Genomic DNA, 25,355 nt, shown 5'->3' with positions numbered 1-25,355 from the left:
TATATAAACTCTGTAACCGAGGGCAGAGTGATCTCTTTCTTGTTAGACCCTGTTCTGTATATACAAGATATATGTAAAATAAATCTGTAATGTACTAAGTATCGTATCTATTCACTTCTCAGGCACTAATGTTGTAAGATTCACGGGAATTTTACAGTTAACTTTCTTAGGACAATGAGAGAACAGATATACATCAATGTGGTGCATTTTTGAATCATTGTGAAGAATGGCATTTATAGAGCTGTGTGAAATTTCCAAGATTTTGACTTGATCATCTATTGATTGTGTAAGGTCTCTTGATCTGTTCACAAACTTAAAGAAATTTGTTTCTTGCTAAAGCTTGACTATTTGGATGGGGATAGTCCTGCTGATATACAGTCTTCTTCAAAACATTCATATGTCATTTGTACACTTGTGTATGTAGCAGGGGTGTCATTATAATACACTTTTTAAGCAAATTAAATATTTCAGTAAGTTTTTACCTACTTTGTTGCAGAATTTAATGTTTTGTCATTCATGATTTATTATTTCAGCATTCCAATTGCACACACCCAGAAAAACTTATCTTTTGAAAAACTGCAAAGCATCTAATTATGGAACAATGATATATAATTAAACAGCGGCATCCCACATTTAGAAATTAAGATTTAAGTCAATAAGCTTTGAATAACATGTACATTTTATAAAATGTTTAAAATTATGATTTTTTAATAATTTAAATAAAAGGATGACTCAAAAACCAAAAAGGGGACACTCCTTTTGCAATATAAAAAATTTTGAATGTGTACTTTTCACTTTCTACTTGAAAGCAAAAGATACATATTAGTAATGTTTTGATGTTCACAAACATTAGCATATCCATACCCAACTCATACCACCTTATATAAGCAGCCTTGTTTAATAGAATCTAACTAACGTTTTCGATCGTGTTTAACGACCTTCTCCAGGTTAGAACATCGAAAAAAATCGAACATAAGAACGTTTAGCAGTAACTACCCGCTCGTTTGGAACGTTTTAAGAAGAACATTTAAATAGGATAGCGTGCGCCATCTCTAGTCGATGAGTATTAAATAATACAATACAAGAGAATAATGTAAAGATAGATAACAAGCAGTGAACAATAATAATAATAATATATGCCTCGTGGGGATATTGAAAATAAAATACTAACAGAAGAATATGGTGCGTGCTGAACATCTCATATACCGAGGGAAGGGTAGGGGCTGTGCGGAGACTGACCGGCGGGTTCAGCGTAAGCTTCTGCAAATCCGCCTTTCTGGCGTTTACGTGTCGCCTGAAAGCATATCCATCAAAACAAATGGAGCATATCCATCAAAACAAATGGATTGCTGACACCAAAGAACAGTGATAGCCAAACATTTCAATTTACCAGCCATAAATATTTTGTATATTCCGTATATACAAGCAGGACCAACCAGCAATTGTGCTGCCCCGGGAAAGGTAGTTATTTGTTACCCCCTTTTAATATAGGCATAATGTAATTTTAATTGAAAGATTTAATTTACTCTATATATGTAATAACGTCACCCAAAAAACACAAACACAATAAATTTTTAAAAAATTGTTTATTTAGTAAAATAAACAGTTGTTTATTGAACAAAAGAAATATCAAAAATGTAAAAATAAAAAATATAAACAACAATACACAATATTTTGCAAAATATAAAACAAATTTAAAATGTTTTTTCTTAATCTTCATTTAGCCTGTCAGTGGCCAACACATGAAACCACTGGACACTGGTCATGGGTTTGTGCCTCATCACAGGACTCGCCACATGGAGTTTTCTGGGATTTCTTAATGTTTGTAACACCTAAATAGGGGCCAATTTCCCATAAAAGACCTCCTAGGAGGTATTCTCTAGGCATATTGTCCATGTGTTGCATAACCATATATGAACAAAACCAAACCTGAACTTTATTTTGGCAAAGTCTCTGATAATTTGTTGAAAATCAATGTTATTGAACATATCTTATTCTATTGCAAGCAAAGCTAAACTACTAAGTATTTCTTGCATCATTCTTGACACAAGAAATACTTGGAAAAAGAATAATTTGGAAAATGACCTTTCATCACTGACAAAAGTTATTGAGAACATTAAAAGTATCCTAAGAGCAATGCTTGTATTAGGTTTAAAGTTTAAGTCAGTGATGAGCTGTAGAACTTCCTGAAGATTAAGTTGTTTAGGGAGGATGGTACAAAGAACAGATTGTTCATCTGCAAGATCCATTTCATCCATATCTAATGAATTAGAAATTTTATCAGTTCAGTTTTGGGCATTTCATTCCATGGATATCATAAAGAAATGAAAAAAATCTGTGGTGTTCACTAGTTGGTGAAAAATGTAAAAATCAAATGCATTTATATTGTAATCTGTAGTGTGAAAAAAATCAATTTTATATTTTTCTTAAGGATCCACTATGGGTTTGTCACAATTGGGTAATTGGTTCGTTTCAAATCTTGGCCAATTTCTAGTAGAAGTATTAAAACTTTTAACAATATTAACAATTTTTTCAGTTGACAACAGAATTTAATGTTTAGTCTTTGCTCAAATATAGACACTTTTTAAATTATGATAATTTGTTTATTAATAAACAAATTAACAGTCAAGTAATTCTAATGTTGCTATCAAAAAAGTTTAATATCTATCCTTATTCCTTGGCAATAAGATATTTTGTTTTATGAGATTTTATTTTATTATTATTAATTTTGGTTATTTTTTTTTGCTGTTACTTATAATTTATATTGTTTTTATCTTGTATTTTTTTAGTTATCTATATCTTCTATATATATATATATATATATAAATGGATGTGTTTGTGCCTATATTTCACTCTGCAGCCAAAACTACACATCACACATGAATGGTGTTTGTGTGTGGTAGTAGCTCCAAGTCTACCATCGTGCACTATGGTGGTTGCGTCTCAATAGCTATAAGAGTGTGGGAGATATGGGGGTGTTGAAAGTGGTTGACTTCGAAAATGTGTGACACTTCAATGAGAATGTTCCAGTTTTTTATAGAAAGTTCCAGAACCTAGAGGTGAAATTTGGTACACAGTTAGGGTATGTAATGGTACACAGTTAGGGTATGTCATGAAAATGCACACTAAGAAGGGATTTTTTGAAATTCCCCCACGGGGGGAGAGAGAGCATCAAGTCTTAACCTGAAGAAAGGCTTCTACTGTACTATTTTAGATGAGATTTTTTTTGTTTTTAATTACGTTTAGTCTTCATTGGGTACTTAGGGGTATTAAATTGATAACATTTCAGACATTGTTATAAATATTTTTTATATATTTTTATTTTTTAACCAAATGTTCAAACCATTTTAAATTCAAATTTCTTTTTACATATTGGTTCAATTATAGAACGATTATAAACGTTCCAGAAAATTTATCAAATTAAAAACAGTTCATTTGATTCTCAGCAATTCTCATCGTTCTCAGTGGTAGGTGTTAAATAACAATTACTATGGTTGTTGAAATATTGAATGTAAATAGGGTTTGCTTGCAAAATCCACATGAGCAAAGCTGCGGGTAACAGCTAGTTTAAAAATAATATTGATTATTACTTATTTTTTGTTACATAACTTTAGTGTTGCTTTATTTTATCTTTTGTTTTTAATAATTTTAATTTTATGAATAGAAAAATTTATCTTTTATACAAGCATATTTTATTATATTATATTTCTTCTCACTTATTACTATATTTTAATTTTTTTTAATTTTAAGAAAAAATTAAATTATTAATTGAATATAAAATAATTTGAGCATATTATTTTTGAATGTAAAAATATAATAAAATTATATTTTAATTAATAAAAAAATTATTTTTATATTAATAAAAACCAATGTATTTTTTAGTTGGATAAAAGAAATCGTGCCAAAATAACTGACTTAGGTTTTTGTAAACCAGAAGCAATGATGTCTGGAAGTATTGTTGGTACACCTATTCACATGGCACCAGAACTTTTCAGTGGACGATATGACAACAGTGTTGATGTTTATGCCTTTGGAATTTTATTTTGGTACATCTGTGCAGGTCATGTAAAATTGCCTTATGTTTTTGAGCAATGTCAAAGTAAAGATCAGTTATGGAACGCTGTTCGGAGAGGTAAAGTTGCATTTTTTTTAATAAAATTTAATATTTTAAAACAGATCTATGTATACAGTTTAACCTCTCTTAACGCGCACCTTACACAATGAGTGTTTTTCATAACAAGCAAAACAAATTGTAAAAATTTGCCTCTCTTAACGAGCGATGTTTTGCATAATGAGTGATGAGGAGAGGGGAAGTCAGAATTGTGCACATGTGGCATGCTCCATCAGTCTGTATTTAGCACTCCTTCTGCTAGCATCTTAGTGTTGTTTGTGATCACACATTTTTTCAAACGTGCGTTCACACATATTACTTATAAACATCAACAACCATAGCCTGTTACATAATAAACATGCCAAACAATATGCCAAATTCTTGGGTCATTAAATTTAATGACTGATTCCAAATTAAATTTTAGAAATGTCTTGTAGTACTGTGGTCTACCAGAGTATACAGTTTGAAGATGGGGTAAGATAATAGTGAAGGACTGTACAAAAATAAAACAGACACGAACACGATAATCCAAACAAAAATTATATTTCTGAGGTTCCTTTACACGTTTTACACAGTTGAGGAGATGATCGATTCTCCCCCTTTTTACAGGACAAAGGGGCCATGTATAAGGAATCTCTATCTACACGATTGACCCTAACCCTATTTGACATGACAATAATCATGAACACGTGGAATTGAAAATATTACAATAATTTACAGGATGATAATCACATGATCTCTAGGTTGACTTATTGTTAATATATATAATAGTAATATCAAAATCTTCTCATAACTAGCACTATAACTCAGTCCCAACCTTCCGCTTGACAATGCAGTAGCTTTGCTTTCCTCATTCGAATCGTCAAGTCTTACCTCGTAGCGAGTATCAAAACCGACAATAGGAATTGTGGCTTCTAACTCTCCTAATCTTTTTTACTCCACCCTGGTACACAACAAAGAGCAAAGCTGAAGATCCCCAAGATGAAAAAAAGTGTCCCTCACACGTGGTTGCAACATTTATATGTGCTGCCATTGATATCAAGTGGTAACGTACGTCAACGAGAAAAGGGGCCAATCACAGGCTTACACCACCACACCACAAGATATGATACATAACGAATGAATATACGCACGACAAACCGATATGTGACAACGGAATGTAATTACATACATCGACAATATTAACAACAATTAGTGATAATCACTACAGTCTGAATTAAAAATTAACTATTTATAATTATTAAATTTAATACAAGATGGAAACATGACTATCTACCTCTAGTAAAATTAATTAATTTCTAATATTTAATTATATCCTTTACATAACCCAAGAATTTTGCATATCGTTTGGAGTGTTTATCAAACATATTAGCTGTGTTTTTTTTTTTTTTTTTTTTTTTTTTTTTTGTTTCTGCAAATCTAATTCTCATTCGAGGATGGTTCATTCTGTGCTACAAGAAAAGATGATGATGATTCATGCTCCTTAACAGTGTATATTGTACAATTTTTTTTTTGAATAAACATTATACATAAAACATTTGTGCATTTTTTTGGCATGGAACACACTATTGTATTTTACGTTAATTTCTATGGGGAAAATTGTTTCGCTTAATGAGTGTTTCGCATTATGAGTAATACTCTGGAACAAATTATGCCTGTTAAGCGAGGTTACACTTTAATAAACTGACTATGTATTTTATAAATATTAAATTAATTAAACCAGAATTGCTAGATTATTTGAGGATACACCTAAGCTAAACAAAATGTGTTGAATGTATTTTAAATAAAAAATAAAACAGATGTTACAGTATTTTTTTAAATATGTATCATCTTCTGTTTTATTTGTATTGAATTTAAGGAAGAATGTTATTGAAATAAGTGCTCTTAAATGTTTCTTGAAAAATAATCAGTAATCTTTGTCTATATTTTTTTTTTACCAAGAGTTATTTTACTTTCAACAAATGATTTTAATTTTATTCAAATAATCAAAAACTGGAACAATCTGGAATGTATTCTTGCTGACAGGCCCAATTTTTAGTTTCAAACAATCAAAAAATCACTATTCAAAACTATTTGTGGATAAAGATGTTTCAACCTGCTTAGGAATATGGATTTACAGATATTATACTGTATTCATAATGGCCATCAAGTAGACAAGAGTTGTGAAAATGAATTAATATTTTAACCAATTCTAACATTTATCAAAATGAACAATGAGCTGTTTAATTCATCCATCTTTCAAAACTTTGTTAAAATGTAATTAAATGTTGAAAAAAGACAGTCATATTTTCAATTTTTTGCAGGATTAATTGAAAGGAAAAATTTAGCCAGTATTTTACACTATTGAAATTTATAATGTGGAAGTTTGACTGAGATAAAATATGCTAATTTATGTAATTGTTTGTAATTTTACATATCTGCATATGTTGCCAGATTGAATATGTTGAATCTAATAGGAATACAGTGCAACCCTGTTTATCTGGCTCAAATGGGACTGGATCTCAATCTAGATGATCTGGAAAATTCATTAATGACATAAATAACACAGTTTAGATGACATTATAATTATATTATTTATTGCACATTATATATACTTTTACAACAATATTAACAGTATAAAGCAAAAAAATATTTACATACAGTATCAGTTCATTGTTTTCTATCAGCTGGTACAGTACAAGTACATAAGTTTCCTGACCATTTGTGTGAGGTAGAACTTCTCTTTATGACCTTTTTTCAAGGTCAACCAGTAGTTAGACTTAGTGCTCCATAGAGAAATCAAAGAACTAATTTGAACTGAAGTAATTGTGATATACTTTACTGTATTTATTTTTGTTATCAGATCCTTGGTTATAAAGTTGCATGTGTTCAAAATTGGCATTGGGCCAAGGGAAAACAGTATTCTTACAGCTGCAACATTATATGCAGACAAGAATGTACTACTAACCAGTTAGTTCTTTGATTTTTTCAAGTATTTAGGTTTTCCATATGTTTATCTTATTCCAGTGTAAGTTTTATTTCCTCAACATGAAGTTTAGTTAACATAAAAATCTGATTCTTATAGGCTATCCAAATATTACAGTATTCTACATTTCTGTTACAATCATTTGGTTTTTGCAATAATTGTAAATAATTTCATAAATCAGAATAATATATAAGATTATTCTACAAGATCTAATATAAAACTAAAGATATGGAGAAGGATATATGTTAAAATGAAAGAAGTTCCTTGGAGAATTGTCTTGCATAATTGTCATCTTTTCTTAGCTGTTGGGTCAATTCAAATCCAGTCCATTGTCTTTCGACATTTCCATTATAATCTCTAGTTGTTGCTGATTGCCTTAGTCCTTATATACCCCTCCTGTTCCCCTGTTGGGTTTATTGCCCCTGCAGGACTAATGAGCGATGGAACTTTCGAGAAACTTACAAAGGCTTTGTAACCGACAATTGAATATTGTACATATAAAAATGACAAGTGATTGTCACACCAGATAAACCAGAGATCTGGATAAACAGGGTTCTACTATATTCTATTATTGGAAAACTGTAAAATTTAGAGTTAGCAGCTTATAGTTCTATATACCTATAATATATATATATATATATACACACACACACACAGGGTTCAAAGGAAATTTGTTCCCCTGATAACTTTCTGTTGTAGTGCACAGAAGTAATTGCATTTACTGTATCTTAGTGAGAGTGGGGAGTCCTGTTTTTAGGCCACTATACAACTGCTTGGCTTTTTCATAAATAATCCTCTCAGAGATATCACCAATTGCTTCTCACTTTTCCACACTAGGAGTTTTTCCATCTCTTCAATAACATGCAATCTTCTGGAGGTCAATGTTGTCGTATCTTTAGCTATATTTGCTGCTTCTATTGCTTTCTTGTTTTTAAGAATGGTGTACCCTGTCAACTTTGGCACCTTAAATAAGGCTTCAAGATCTTCATATATATATATATATAAACAACAAAAAAAAAAAATGAAAACACACAGCTTAATGCAAGAGCTGCTTTCATAGTGTGAGATATTTTGGGCACACAACAAATGGTGTTTATGCATTGAGCACATTTTTCACTGTGTGTACAGTTTGTACTGTGTTGAATTTCTCTCAAATTTAGCATTCAAACTCTAACATTCAAAGTTAGTTGTTGAAAGCAGTGTTGTGGATTTGGGAGTTGCTGGAGTTTGACATTTTTGGTCAAAGTTGGTAAAATTCTTTCAACACCAGTGACTCTGACCTAGAAGTTTACCTATTGGTAAAATATGAAGTAAAAACATATTTTTTAATTAATTATAATTTAAAGAAATTTCTTATAAAACTGACATTTGGATAAATATAGACATCAAAATGATACTAATCCATAAAGGCTGTTTTATAGCAATATGTTAGGCATATCTCACACGACATGCTCTATACTTTCAGAAAATAGTTTTTATTAATTTAAGGTCCACCAGTGGCCGAGTGAATAAAAGCACTGAACACTTGTAGTTAGTTAGTTATGGGATCATGCCTGGAGTGTAAATGTTTATGGTATAGCTCAAAGCACCACACTTATTTTTACCAGAGAGAAAAAAGTTGACTTTTATTTCAGGTTCCATAATTTTTACTTGATGCAATATTTTTTTGCATCTCAGATGTTTTACTTTGGATATTAATTATTATTATTTTTTTGACTAATTAATTTTTCACTGCTTTTCTATTGGTTTCAAGTTATTTATGACTATTATAGCTTTGATATCATAATATGGTCTTAAAACAGTCAATAAAAATACAGTGAAAAAATAAAACAGAGATCAGAATCTAACTGCAACAAACTAAGAGGAAGAGAGAACTACAAAATATAATTAATAGAATTGTTCCAGCTTATTATCCACTGGTTTAAGTTCTTGGGGCCAATTGCACCCATTGGTTCAAGATGATTATTTTCTCCTCTGAATTTCATATTTTAAAATTCTTCTGTATACTTCAGTTAGTCAACTGTTGCAGCAATTGACAATTTCCTACCTATGCATTGGTAGGAAATTAACTATTCCCATTGTAGCTGGAGCAGAAAGTATTTTACAGACCAATTGATTGTCATTTGTCAAATTGTTAGTTTTTGCATTTTATTGTACAGTACTTAATTTGTTATTTTGGAAAAAAATTGAATTTAAATCAATTTTTCATAATTAACTAATAAAAGTGGAATTCTTTTTAGCTATTAAGACAAAGTGTGTTTCTTTATGTACTCAAAAGTTTTTTGAAGGTAAATTCGTGATATCCATTTTTTGATTCTTACCATCAATTTTAGTATGACTTTTATAGAGAAATTTTACATAAAAATATACATATTAATATTTTACATAAATATTACATAAAAATATTATACATAATATCCAGTTGTATCTTTCTTATAAAAGGAATTCTAGTGTGACATTTTAAAAAAGGATAAGGTTGGAGTTGGATTTTTCATTTACCCACTCCACCACACTGGTTGAATGTACAGTTCAAAGTACTACTGTAGAGCGGATTCAGTTAATATAGTAATTTTCTTTAATGTATTAACAGCACTAAATTATGATATTTCTGTATTTATAAATTTGTTATGTTGCTGACGTAATCTAAGTTATCTATTAATTAACTTTTCTTTCTTTTTTTACTTTGTAAGATTGAAAATCTACTAGTTATAAAGAATGAAAGTGCTTGTTTTTATGTAACCTGCTTTGATTATGGTTTATTTTAGTGTATTTTAATGTAAATTTGTACTTAATTTAATTAATAAATTTAACAGTAGACTGATTCTAGTCTGGAAACTTTTAAGGGTTTTTGGTGATATTTAAAAAGGTTAAGTAGTAATGATTTTATTTCTAGGTGCAAGACCAGAAAGATTACCTCAGTTTGATGATGATTGCTGGCAATTAATGGAAGAATGTTGGGCTGGTGATCCAGGACAGCGCCCGTTGTTAGGCGATGTAGAACCTCGTCTAACAAGAATAATGGAGCGTTACATGGATAAACCTGCTCCAAGTGGGTATCAGGATAAATTGAAAAGAGGAATGCGTAGATGTAGACATCATTCTCGTAAACATAAATAGTTTAGAATAGTTTTAAATTAATTTTCTTATAGCACTTTAATATTAATTGAAAAGATTTGTGGAAAATATAGTTTTAGAAAATTAACTAATTACAAAGAAATTAGTTAATTTTTGTTTGGAATGTCAGAAACCTGGAGAATTACTGTTTGCTGACTAAAAATCAGATTCAGAAACACTAGGAGAGTTAACCTAATCTTTAGACATATAGCAAAAATACAAATCAATGTAAGTTATATCAATTTCATATAAAAGCAAGACCTTACTATAATTAAGTTGTCATTCAAACATACTGCACATTATTTTTATTTGGATTTTAATTTTTTCAAACTCTTATGTAATCCTTTAGATTATCAGAAATTGAAATTCAGATAGAAAATTTATTTTTATCCAGATGAAAATGAAATCTAAGTTCATAGTGTAGATATTATTTGGTTATTGAAACTTGATAATGAAATTACTGAAATATACAGTATAATGTTTCATCTGAAGTTTTTTGAATTGTGATTTATTATACACTATATAAGTTGATCTTATATCTTGAGTTTGATTACATTGTTGATCTTGATTACACTTAATCTTGATTTGATTTAAAACTTTTTTTGTGTAACATATTCAGATTATTGGTTTAAATTATTTATTATTGTAAAGATGATATTCAATTAAATCTATAATTGTTTTAATTTTAATGAACCTGAAATATTTTTATATTTATCTTTTCTTAAAGGAAATAGATAATGTGTTAATACTTTTATAATCCGATACATTGTTTAAATATTTAACAAAAATTAATTTCATATTAGATTTCATATTAAATTAATTTTTTAATATCAGAAATATTTTCAAATTGAGCAACAGCAATATTTTTAAAAATTAGTAACTTTAAATCTGAAGTTTAAGGTCTGGGTAATTTTAATTTAAGATACTTTCATATAGTTTAGAACTTTTAAGTTATGAAATAAGTAATTAAAAAGGCTTAAAATTGATAAGTATATAGTGTATGTATTATTTGAAAATCAGTCACCTAAGTTGTCAATTATCAGAGCTATTGCTAGTAAGTAAAAAGTTAGCATGTACTTTCTAATTACTGGTTACTGTATTAAAATATTATTACGAAAGATGAAAAATTTAGTTGCAAAACAGGTGATCATATGAAGTTCAAAGAAAAATTTAAGATTATTTAAAAAAAAAGTTTCCAAGTTTATATCATATTTGTTTCTACCATATAATAATTTATTTGCCAATTTTTATTGTTAAAGCTATGTAAAAAGAAAACTAAATTTAATGTATAATTTACTAAATTTAATTTATTTCACATTTGCTGGTTGTTATTTACAAATCCTTTTATAAATCTGTTATCAAATATTTTATATTTCTAAGTACTAACTGCTTAATACTGTATAATCTTGTATACATTAGGTTATGATTATGATTATACTTTATCTGATACAATTTGGGCATTCTCATGCATGTTCGATTATCCTAATAATTTGATTAATTATTTAGTTCAGATAACACTGTACTGTAACTATAAATTTGATAATGGCTTCTTTATTCCCGTTCTTTCACATTTATATGTATGTAACTTTTAAAATGTAGTTAAATTGCACTTTTTACCTATAAATGAATAGTCATACATACACTTACATTCCTTTTGTTAAAATAAAGAATTTCAACTAGAAACATTTTCATATAATTTAAAAACTATTTGCATTATATATTTTTGAAATAGGCATTTGTTATGTAAATTTAATATTTGAATATTTTCACAAATTGGATGTCATTAGAATACAAAATTTATGCATATTATTTTATTTTGTAAAATTTCAAAATGTTTTAAATTAAATTTAAAATAAATTTGAGATTATAATGAAAACATGTCATTCATAAAAACAGAAAATGCTTTTACATGAGCTTTAATAAAATGAAAATAATTAGGTTAGTGATAAATTTCAGATATGTAAATATTTTACATATTTTTTATTTATTTTGAAAAAGACTACATTAAAATATTACATTATTACTTTTGTTAATTATATAATTATAATTTATTCCTAATTTTATTTAATTTATTCATTATGATGATTTACTAAAAATGGAGATACAGTATTAGAATTTAATGTTTCAACAAATTGGATCTATATGAAATTTATTGAATTGTAAAATTGAAAATGGTTGTTTAATAAATTACATAATTATATATAAAAATTAATATGAATTTATATGTTATTTACAAAATAATTTGTATGTTTGTGTAAATACTTCATTTTTTTTCTCTTCCACAATACAAAACTTATTGATGCTTTAAAACAAAAGTCAATATACAAAAAATTATATTTTAGATATTTACTTTAATCTCAGATTGTAATAAAAGAAAATAGTTTAAGAGAGCTTGGTGAAAATTTATGAATTAATTTCATATAATTAACTTTGAACTTTGGGTTTATCATTCTTATATTCCATAACACAATAGTTGTAAAAATACTATTAATAATATGTTACAATTTAAATAAAAAATATAAACTGAAACTGGATCTTTTGTTTATATATTTAAATTTAATTACTAGTTAGTTGGCCTTTAATTTTAGATTGATTGAATTTCTCTATATTCCTCTGAGCATCAATTTTTATCTGTTTACATTGTTCCTCCTCCATCATCAAAACTTCTTTTCCATTATCTCATATATTGGAGAGAGACTTTCAGAAGCTAATTCCTATCCAGATGTATTTGTAATTGATAATCATTTATTAGTAAAAATTTTTACTCAAATATGAAGAGTACATTTTTCCAGTGCTCTGGAGTTCAATTACAATACTGTTTATTCATTTTATTTGAATTTTTATAGTCATAGATAAGGAGGCTACAGACCAGCACTGTCCAGCCATGGGCCACGTGGCTCAACACAAAATCATAAACTTCCTGAAAACATTGATTTTATGTACTTATTTTTTTGAAATGCATGCAACATTTAATTAAAAATTTATTTAAAAAATTGTCACAAGATGCCATTAGTATACACTTAGTCTTTAAAAATATACATTGGGCATGTTCCTAGTAAAGCCATTTAAAGCCACTTTGTTTAAAGATAGTTAAGCTATTTCTGCTCTAAGTTAGCTGCTGTAGTTGATATTACAGCAAACTTCACAAGCACTGAAGACAGAAGTTAAGATGGCTACCACCATAAATTATACACATTTCAATAGGTTTCCAGTAAATCCTGAGAAATATGCAGCTTGCATATTTGTTGCAAATATTTGAAATTAGATTTCAGGATTTCTGGAAAAATAATAAATATTTTAGTATATTTGCAACTCCATTTTCAGTAGATATAAATATTTTACCTGCAAACTTTCAGATTGCATGTATAGAATTGCAATCATATGTAGAACTGAAAAAAAAATTTAATGTCTATTAGAATTTTATAAAAATTTTCTATCTACAAACAAATATCTCTCACTTCACAATCATGCATTATTCATGACATCACTTTTGGGAAGCACTTACATATGTGAGAATGAAATTCATGAAAAGTAGAATTAGAAGTATAATATCAGATGAACGTTTTGAGAACTCATTAAGAATAGCAGTTACATCAATTGAACCAGATATAGATGGATTAGTTTTCCTAATAAAGAAAATAAAATTTCTATTTTTTGTACTAAAAATATACAAAAATATAATGAAATTAAATGTTTAAATAATAAAAATATCTGCATTTCCTATTTCCATTTTCTAAAACATATTTTTTATTTCAGTGATTAAAACTTCTTGACCTGCTCAATGATGTTTTAAAAAATCTGAACAAAAAAGCCAGATTATTATGCTACAACATTTTTACTTATTTGGGCAAAAAATGAAAGCAAGTTTAGTATTAATTGTGGAGTTTGAAGTTTATCTTATCAATTAATAATAAACATTTAAATATATTGCAAAATTCAATAAATCAAAATATTTGTCTTGATGGAAATCATATATTGTACATTATTTACTAACTTTTTTGCTTTCATGCATTTCATCTTGTTTTCCCATAAAGTACAAGTATAATTGTTTCATAGTTGTTTGAGTATGGTATTATTAAAATGCTCTACTAATTAACAGACTTCATGATGATTGCTCTTTTATAAAAATATTGGCATTATGTTTGCCACACAATTTGTCAAGATCACATTTTTAATTTCTATCTTGTTCTTGTTTGAAAATTTAGATTTTGTCTCAGAACTATTACATGATTTACACACACTCTTTTTTTGAATGTTCCTTATTTTGTTTTATTGTAAACATTGTAGTGGAATTAATTCGCCATGCACATAGTCAAGCAATGCTGGAAAGATCTTTTGAACGTGGATAAATGTTAAGATGAACATCCTGTGTGTGTGTGTGTATCCAGAGTATGAAATATATCCAGGCATTTTAATATATAATTGATGTATAATGATGTACAGTACAGGGATATAAATTAGCATCATGAGTAAAAGTGATAATGCAGTACCTATTGTTTTACATTAGATTTGAGTATTCTTGACATATTGTTAGTTTTCTGTTGTATTTGTTTTCAGTATTATATAAAATTTTAAGATATCTCGTCAGAATGTTGTTGATTTGCAAAAATTTAACCATCAGTTTTAGAACATTGTTTCCAATATATTTTTTATTGATTTTTTCTAATATAATTCCTAATTGAAATACAGATATAATTTAATTATATCTGTTTCAATTAAGTGGGCAAAAAATGAAAGCAAATCTAGTATTAATTGTGGAGTTTGAGGTTTATCTTATCAATTAATAATAAAACATTTAAATATATTGCAAAATTCAATAAATCAAACTTTTATAAATATTTATTTTACTAAAATGATGTACATTTATTCTTATATCTTAATTCTAATAATTTATTTTATCGTTTACATTGATATGCAAATATATTTTACATTATTTACAAAGAACAATACTAATTTAAAATAATTTTCGAACAAATTTAGGAATAATTGTATAATAAAATTTAAATTTAATTTTTGTTTAAGAATGTTATATATTAAAATTAAATCCCAAAAATGTATAAATAATTATTTTATTTTGTGTTGTTCTTAATTAATGATAAATAATTCCATCAACCTATAATTTATAAAATTTTTAAATTTGTATTTACGAAATATTTATAAAGTACTGTTAATTTATTATAAACAAAATATTGACAACTCTAAAGAAAATGTAAATACATCCAGTATATATATATAAATACATACATATATATATATATAATTTTTTCAAAATTTGGCTTTTTTCAAAACTGATGACTGATAAGCTTAACTATTTCATTCTTATGTTTATTCATCAGTAGTAAAGATTAAAAGTGGAAGCATTCTTTCAAAAAATGTATGTTAAAACAAAACAAAAATAGTCATAATGAAATTAATTTTGAATTTTTAATTCATAATCTCAATTATTCATGAAATATAGATGTGAATTATATTACCAAACATTAAGGATAGAAATAAAAAGCATCAACATAGATGATTCAAACTACTAATCTTCAAGAAGTAAGCATGAAAATTTGGTAATTTGATGAAGCAGTTGCTAAATGCATTAATTTGTACTATGTTAAAATTGATATTAAGCATATAGCTCTTATGCTATCTCTTGGTTATATTAGATGTGATTTAAATAATGAATGAACTTTAAACAGTGAGTTATAAGATTAGAAATATTCAAATTATGAGAAAAGCCTAACAACAGATATTATTCCTCTCAGGATTTTTGAATATTTTTGAAATTGTTTTGCATTAATCTCTGAAAGAGAATATATTTATCTTTAAGAACTAATTTATCATTTCTGAATCCCACTTTGTCATCAGTCTTGGAATTAACTAATTTATACACATTGTAAATAGTTTCTACAGATTCATTAAAGTTGAAAAATTTGTCTTTTAATAAAGTGATTTTTAAAGAAAACAAAATTTCAGTTAATTTGTACTTCACATATGCTAACAGATTATTTCCAAAAAATACCAATGGTATTAGGATCCTTGCAGCTGTAAAATGTGAACTATGATGGAAGAATTTTGGTGACTTAGCGATGAATGAATGACAATTTGCTATACTTATTGATATTTAATTAAATTTATTTGTATTGTCTTGTTTGTTTTATAGATAATGCTCTGTTTTTAAACATATTAAAGATATTAAAAAACAGAGTATATCTAAATTTTAAATGTTGCTTTTTTGTTTTGTATTTTGTTTTTTGTTCTTTGTTTACTAAGATAAATACTGATATAATTTTAGGTTCTCGACTCTTAGAGAAGGAAGTTGGTTTCTTGTCGAGTAGTCCCTACATTGATTTGGAATTTTGTCCTGGTTAACCATTCTGAGTAATCAGCATATTATCAACAATTCAACCAGAGACATCGTTTCTCTTCTGTCTTAAGATATACAGATGCCATACTGTGTCTTACAAGGAGGACAGAGTCTTCAAACCAGTTCAGGATATATTTGATCCAAGATATTTGTTTGCATTTTTATTATTATGAAGATTTTATCTAGATTTCACATTTATTAAATTTATATTTGAACTTTGTGATATAGAGATTTAATGAAATGTCAATTTTTATATAACTTATTGTTGAACTGTTATAGAAGGAAAATGGCAACTTACTCTTAATTCATCAGAGTATTAATGAACAGATATAAAGCTAACAAAATTTACTAAGAGTTCATTTTTACATTCTTTTGAATTTTTTTAATAAATCTTAATAATATGAATATTTCCATTTATTATGAGATAATATCTAAGCAGTAGTCAAATACTAGTCTTCAGTTAAAAATAAAAAAATTAGCCTATTTTAATAAAGTAGGTTCTATTAAAAGTAATTTCTTTTAATTTTTATAAAAGTACCAGTTCTTAATCTGTTTAGTCATCAATTCAAACTGCTGGTCAGACATACAGTATTTTGTTGGTGCATAAAATGTTCATGTTCATTTAGCAGCAAGAATTCTTATTCATAGTCTATTTTAATGTAAATGAAGTGCAAAAGTAGTTATTTAATAAAAGTTTATTGTTTTATTATTGTTGTTTTTTGAATATTTAAAATTTTAAGATGTGCACATTATATAAAGAAGTTTTAAATGCAAAATGTTCTCTCGTAAATTCCTAAGAGGAAAAAAAGTTTATTTTTCAATCTACTACTATATTGGCTAAAATTTTTAAATTTACATGTATAAATATTTTTAAGATATTTTCTATCATCTGATAGACTACTGTCCTTTCATTTATCAAGAAATATTTTTTATATTTATCATAAAATGTACATTTTAAACTGATTTTGTACTAATTTTTACGAATTGTTTTACTACAGTAATTTTATTTATTAATTGTTGTTTAGTCTTTTGTGAAATTTGTAATGTTTGCTTTTGTTTGTGTGGATTATTGTATTTTATATTGCTAAATTTCATTGTATATTAGAATTTATATGAACTGTATTGTATATAGCATGTATGTAATAATTGCTGAGACAAATTATTGTATACAAATATTGTAATTTTTCAAAGAATTATAAATATATTATGCATACTTCATTAAAAATTTTTTCTGATAAGATGCAAGTAACAATTATTAATGAAAGAAAATAAATATTATTAGAAAAGGAATTTGTTGGAAATATATTTATGCATATTTGAATTTTCTTAAACTATCATAATAATCTGTTGTAAAATATCATTTCCATGAAATTTATTATTTAACAAAATAATTTAAGAAACATTAAATATTTGATTTAAAAAAAAATAGAGGGAAATAATTAAGATCATAACATATTTTAATAAAGTATTTGGACAAATTGAATTATCCAACTTTATATTTAAAGAACTAAGACAAATTTTGTTCTTGGACTTAAGTATAAAACTGCAACTTTTGAATTTAATTAATATAAATGTAGGTTAAGGAGAGAGAATTTTTACACAAAAATCTTTCCATGAAATAATAATTTATTATATTTTTTAATATTTTATTAGTAACAAATAAGCCAGACTGAACAGTTGTTATTCCAGATCTCTGGATAAGTTAGCATTTTATATGGTTTATACACGGTGATTTAGAACTCGTGGGACAAACTTTAAGGGATGGTAGAGAGTGCAAGACCAAAAACATTATTTGTATAGTATGGGCACAAGTGACACATTGTGGCACAAACACAAGAAATAACACACCAAACTCAACTCAATGGCAGGTGATGTATTTTTCTGAATCAGGTTTTACTAGAAATGCTTCAAGATGTTCCGATTGCTGTTTGTAATTGACTATGGTTTCAGCATGATGAGCACCAGCCCATTTCAGCATTAATGTGCTCAATTACCTGGATGCAACTTTTTGGTCGCAATGGACTGCCGTGGTGGACCAGACCGTTGGCCACCTCAATCGCCGGATTTATCAAGCCTTGATCACTTCTTACTGGGACATCTGAAGGCTTTCGTTTACAAGAATCTAGTCGACTCTGTTGAAGATTTTATCGCTTGAATATTTGTTGAGGATGCACGTGTGCGAGAAATACCTGGCCATCATTCCGACGCTGCCAGGCGTGTATTACCGTTGTTGGACGCAATTTTGAACAATTATCGTAAACATTGCTGTAAAGACGCGCTTGTCAACCATGCTGTAAGTAAACAATTTGTTTATTTTCATGTGTTATTTCTTGTATTTGTGCCTCAACGCATCACTTACGCTCATAATTTCCTATATTAAAAAGTTTTTTCCTTGTACTCTACCACCCCTTAAAATTTGATCCACGAGTTCTGAATCACCCAGTTTATAAAACTACCTACGTCACAAATATCTTAAACAATTGTTTACATTTATTTGATTCTTTCAATCTGTAATGGATAACAAAGGATACAGAGTGACGGTAGCTGTGATTAATGTGTCAGTATATCGCTCTAGGGGACCCGAGATTAAATCCAGGGAGCAAGCTTATGAATTTTTATAGTGGTCTGCCTGGATATGTCAACCCCATTTTGGGCTTGGCTGAAGTTGCGGTGTATATGCTTTTAACTAGTGCCCACAAAAGAAAAAGTTATATATAGGATATATAGTGTGCAATTAAAGTTCGTTGATTTTTTGCAGAAAAATTTCAAAATCAATAGTTTTGTTATAATAAAACACGAAATTTGTGCTGAAAATGCTTTAAATTTATTTCTAAAACTCTAGGACAAATTACAAAAATCGCTCATAAAATGAAAAAAATAAAATGCTAAAAATTAATCACAATAAACACTGATTTTACTAATTCCATTGATTTTTCATATTTTGTTAATCATAATCGGGCGGATTAAGGGGGTACGCAGAACGCAACTACACCTTCCTTCTGGGGATTTTACGCAAAGTTAAATTTCTGGATCCGCTATTGATGTGTTAATTTTAAAAGACAGATAATTGCAAATAACTTAGATAAGAACATAAAACAGAACATTAAATGCCGAATATAAATATTGATGCGAACTATTACTATATCTAAGCAACACACGCCATTCAAATATAGGCCAATAATAGGCCTATATTTGAATTTTCCTTGTCAGTTTTGTCGTAATAAATAAAATCGAACAGAGGTTGACATTTGTCTTGAAAAGCCTATTAAAAACATTGATTTTTTTTTTTTAATACTAAAATTGCTTCAAGAGGATCTAATACGAAAATCTTGGTAAAATACAAATGTTTTCGTCATTTTCTCAATTTACGATGCTTTATGGTTATCAATTTATCAAACAGAAAAGTTTATATATTTTATTCTTATTATATAGCTAAATCAATAATTAACAATGTTTGTATCCGTAGTTATTACACATTTTTACTTTCCCAGCTGTTGTGTTTTATGGAGATTATTGGAATCGCGTCAGATTTGACCTTCCGAGATTTTTGCAGATTTCTACGTTTTGATTTCCTGAACCCAAAATGTCAAAAAAAAAAAAAAAATTCTGTAGATTTGTGTATGGGTGTATATTTCGTTCAATACCTGAGGATTGGGTAATAATTAAAAAAGCGAAATTTGGCATGGTAGCTTTTGTATAAGGAGCATCGATGCTATTAAATAAATATTAATGGTTAAAGGTCGAAGGGGTAGGCAAATAGGGAGTATTATATCTCGAGAGGGGTCAGACTTAATGAAGATTTTAATCGTTATTAGCATTTACAATTTTTTATAAAACTCATCCCTACCCTCAAAATTAAGCTTTTTCCCATTTTCTAATAATAATATAAAAAGATTTTTTTATAAAGAAATCTCATAACATAATACCACACACAATTTTATTTAGGCTATTAATTTAATAATATAATATGAAATTTTATTTTAAAAATAACTAACAGCCGGAAAAGTTATGCAACTCTGCTAGATTTTTTTTCCTTTTATTTATTATTGATACTTCACTCTTCTGTCTATCAATAAAACACATTTTAATATTGTGTATCTTACTTATAACATGATGTAAGTTATTTGCCAATTATCTTATCAGGATGGCCATTAGCTTTTTATTTGTAGCCCTATATTATATATATATATATATTATATTTTGGAAAACAGGAATAAATGATTCGCGCTAATAATAATAATGTTATATATATAACTTTAATACATTACAAATTAGAGTTGTTAGTTTGTCACTTCTCTTGCTTTCAGAGATTTGATTCCGAGCTCCGGGTTTATGATTTCTCCAGGTTTGGAAGTGTGTTAATTAATTTAAAAGTTCTTCGAATTTTTGATTAATTTTTAAGTTATTTTCTTAAGAAACTTACTTGACAGGTCTATCAGTTAAACTCAACTTCTACAACTATTTATCAAACTCAATTTTGACTCGAATTGCCAAAACTTTATGATTGTCAATAGACCTTAACAAGTAGACCTTAAAAGTAAAATATCTAATAGTAGGCCTAAGTATTACTGGTAAATACATTTCACTATATGTCTATATGTAAATATGTCTTACTCAGTAATATTAATATAAATAAATATTTTTTGTTATTAACCCCAAAGGAGCCTGTTTTCCATAGAAAGTCTTTCCGAAAAACATCGTCCTCGTGTCATCGAATCAAATCAATTTCTCCATAATTTGATTTATTTCGTTAAAAATGATTTTATAAGGAACAAAGAATCTAAAATCTAACATTATACCTTCATTAAATAAATTTTAAAATCATAAGCCTTTTCAAATATTAGTTTAGGTGTCTAACATTATCTTTAGGTAAAGTAGACGATTTTTTATTTTTGTAAAAATTAAATATTTCGAATAGGCTATGTATTGTATGAACGGCCCGTTTTAATTGACATTAAATATCTTTATAAAACAAAATAAGAAATAAAGAAAATGGCAAAATAAAAATTTTTAATTTTTTAAATGCATTTTTCAGGTTGACAACGTCTTTTCCTAACTGCATAAATTTATTTATAATTAATGAGGAAAATGAAAAACTAGATATTATTATACTAACGGTATTATACATATTATATTATGACATTGTTGTATGAAATAAAAAGCAGTTGCAAAATATTTTATTTTGCTTTTTCAATAGCGAGTTTTTCTTCACTATAAGCTCCGGGCTCATATGGCGTGAAAGGTGGCAACTTTACTGATAATTGGACACGACTTTTCTATATGTTAACACAAACATATAGTTTTAGTTATTCCTTTCTTATTGTAATTATGTTCTATAAAATGATATTAATAATATTTTCTTACACTTCTGACAGCATTCCGTCTTTATTTTATAAGAAAATTAAACCCATTACCTCTTCTATATTTCTATACACTTTTCCCCAAATTATGAACAATAGTTTTATCCTTCATCAATTGCGTTCCTTGTGCTTCCGCTAATTCCCAAAAAAAGATTAATCATCTTACCATTTAGTAGCAGAAAAAAAATCTTTGATTTTGATAATAACGAACAATAAAAAAATAATGGTAAGATGGTATATGTCTATACATAAAGTCGCAAATTCACCTACTTATACGTTGACACTTTCGCTCGAAGTTAACCATGCAAAAGTATGTCCGCCATTAAAATCAAATGAAAACATTCACGGACTCACACCTCACTTTGCGCTGTAGTGTCCATGCAGTATCGCACATGACTATAGCTTCCGCGTTGGCTTCAGCGCGGGATCAATCCTATAAGCAGTATTACCGTTTAGGTACGATCCCAGAACGCAAACGAAAGAACTAACTATTTGAAAGAATAATTAATGTTTCGGTTTTATTTCACTTATCAAGAAATAAACCCGAGGAGTAACTAATTAATATAGATTTGGAGATCTTTACTGAGATATATTTATTTCGAAATAATACCGCATATCATCTTTTAAAAATCATGATCACTATGAAAATAATTCACAGACAGAACTATACATAAATGATGTGGTAGTTTTCAATTAGCCTACGTGGTGCAGCTAAATCTCTGCGTTAAGAAACGTTTAATTTTAAATTTAAATTAGTATTAAATGCACTTTGTGCCAATAACATTCTAACCGTTAATATCTTTTTTCGTGTGTGTTCGAACGTGGAGTCGGCTGAATCCACAGACCAGATAAGTCTAATCTAGTTTATAGACGTTCGTTATTTTTTTCAATTTAACCCCCTCCCTCCGGGATGTTTTCCTACACATAGTCATTCTTCGGGGGTCCTTTGAAATTTTTAAGTGCAAAAGGGGGGTCGCAGACCAAAAAGTTTGAGAAACACTGGTCTAACATATCAAAGAACATATACAATGAATATTAAACTAATATATAGGCCTACTTTAAATTACTTAAGTCAAAAATCATAGGATTCCTTTCATCGATTAGACTCCATTTTATTATATAGTGAAATAGCAATAGTACAAAATAGGGTTTCTCAAACGTGATCCCGGGATCCCGGTCGTTTTTTTAACCCGGAAAATATCCCGGGAAATTTTTCTTATCTCGGGGAAATCCTGCAAATTTATTAAAAATTCACTTTTTTCTTATTTTATGTTAAGGTTGAGGAAATTTCGCAAATAGAAAGTATAATTAACTCATAAACTTACAGAATACATTTGTATTTATTAATTTTAAACCTACTTATTACATTTTTTAATTTTTGCTCGTTATGGCAGGTCGCAAATGGTCAATAATCAATACGTAGCTTATTTGTAGCAGGACTTTCAAAATTCTTTACCAGTAATATCTGGAATAATTGTGCTTATGCTGTCTTAATTTTTAACTAGTAGCTTCAATAACTGCGTAACGCCAAGTTGTGCAAGTTGGGCAAGGATACAAACGAGTACGAAGTCTGCAAGTATGACATTTTTCTTCATAACCTGATTATTAAAGACAAGCGAACTGCCGAATTATTGGGCTATGATGTTTTTTATTAAAACAGTCGAGGTAGACAAATCAAGAATACTAGAGAACAAAAGAAGTACTACAATCTCGAAAACGAACTAGAAATCTTTCAGGATATAGGTGAAAAACACATATTTGTCTTCTCTTAAATGCATTAAACGATTCCAATCACATCAATTGGATCGGAAAACGCATTCTCGGTAGCAAGACTTTTCATTACTAAAATAACAATTAAATTGAGTGATTGGAGTATTGACCACCTTTGCTTTTCAAAATCTTATAAAAATTTACAATATTTTGTATTATATTTTATTTAAATAAACAAAAATTACCTTCTAAGTTAGAAGTTTGATCTAAGGTCTTTTTTTTTTTAATTTTCAACTCAATTTAAAGGCATTTTTGTTGTTGTCCGCAGTTTCCAGCAAACATTAATTAATTTTTTCTATTTGTGAAAATTTCTACGTAATTCAAAGGTAATTTTTAATACATATCTTACACAGCATTATTAATATGATTCTGGAGGTTGCAGAACGTATTAAATTACTTTAAAAAATGAAAAATAGTTATATCATTTGATTCCAAGATATTTTTTATATCTTAAAAATAATTAATTCTATCCCGGGATTTCCCGGGATCCCGGGAAACAGTTTACTTTTATCACGGAATCCCGAGACAAGCAAAACGCCGGGAAATGAGAAACCCTAGTACAAAATATTCAAATCATATTTATAATTTTTCTCCTGTATGAAAACCCTTTATTAATTTATTTGGAATTACAAGATATACAGATTTACAGATAATAATTGTTAGAAATGTAAAATTCGCACTTTTTAGTTTATTACATTTAAAAGTTTCTAAGTACTGTAATATCATCGTGTTATTAAAACTGTAATGCTTACTTACATTTTACGAAATAAAGGCAGTCGCTCACTGACTAAATCGTTATTTATCACAAAATATTTTCAAATTTTAAAATATTTGACGGTGTAATATGTTTATTTTAATAACTTTACAAGCGCAAAAGACATAAATAAGCTGATAAAATCACGAACTTCTAACGAAGGATCCGGGTTCGATTACGTACTTCTGAAGAAACAAGTAGTCCTTTTAAGACTGTCGATTTAATAGGAAAAAGATTTAATAGAGAGAACCAAATTAATTATTTATTTGGTTCTTTCTATTAAATCAATTTTCTGTCACAGTCATCGTTATTATTAATAATTAATTATTTAAATACTTAATATAGAAATATCTCAAAATAAATTAATATAATATCAAAATAAAAACGATTATATTAATTAACATTTTTTAATATATAGTCCTTAACCTTAATTACAATTTTCTAAAGTAGAATTTTTATAAATTAGCAGAATTAATTTATTGTAATTCGAATTTTTATGAAAATAAAATATATATATTTTTTTATATTTATCAACAATTGTAATTTTTCTAAAATAAATTTTATGGATTGTCATTATATATTTACACAAAACTATTAAAAAAAGTTATGAACGTCCATTATAGAATCGAACGTAAATTGTCGAATGTTAGATAATAAAGAAAAAACCCCGAAGCGACAACAAAGTAGAGAGATAAACAAAAACTTTCATCAATAAAGATCTTCAAGAGCACCTGCTGATGACAGTATGAATAACTTGGGAGTGAGAAAAGAAATATCATTCTATACTTCATTGATAACCTATATCATATATTTGCCATAAAAATATTTGCGGTTAAGATTCTTTCTCATATCAACGTATAAAACATCATCATTACATAAATTTGATTCTTATTCTTATTTTTCAAATGACATAAAACTGCTTCGTTATT

General features: G+C 27.6%; 1 protein-coding gene across 1 annotated transcript in view; it reads left to right on the top strand.

The window, feature by feature from the left end:
• LOC136975897 (dual serine/threonine and tyrosine protein kinase-like) overlaps positions 1-17,832 on the top strand; it is a 101,501-nt gene extending 83,669 nt beyond the window's left edge. Inside the window, exons 15-17 of the mRNA XM_067271060.1 lie at positions 3,883-4,132; positions 9,970-10,125; positions 16,471-17,832. Coding sequence (XP_067127161.1) covers positions 3,883-4,132; positions 9,970-10,125; positions 16,471-16,547 — 483 coding nt within the window. The 3' untranslated portion in view covers positions 16,548-17,832. The remainder of the gene's footprint in view (positions 1-3,882; positions 4,133-9,969; positions 10,126-16,470) is intronic.
• The last annotated feature ends 7,523 nt before the right edge of the window (positions 17,833-25,355 follow it).

This window comes from Centruroides vittatus, unplaced genomic scaffold, assembly GCF_030686945.1.
Source record: "Centruroides vittatus isolate TY-2023 unplaced genomic scaffold, ASM3068694v2 contig_391, whole genome shotgun sequence".
In the NCBI taxonomy this organism is placed as follows: domain Eukaryota; kingdom Metazoa; phylum Arthropoda; class Arachnida; order Scorpiones; family Buthidae; genus Centruroides; species Centruroides vittatus.
Note: the sequence above shows the minus strand (reverse complement) of the source record. Positions and strands in the feature narration are given on the sequence as shown.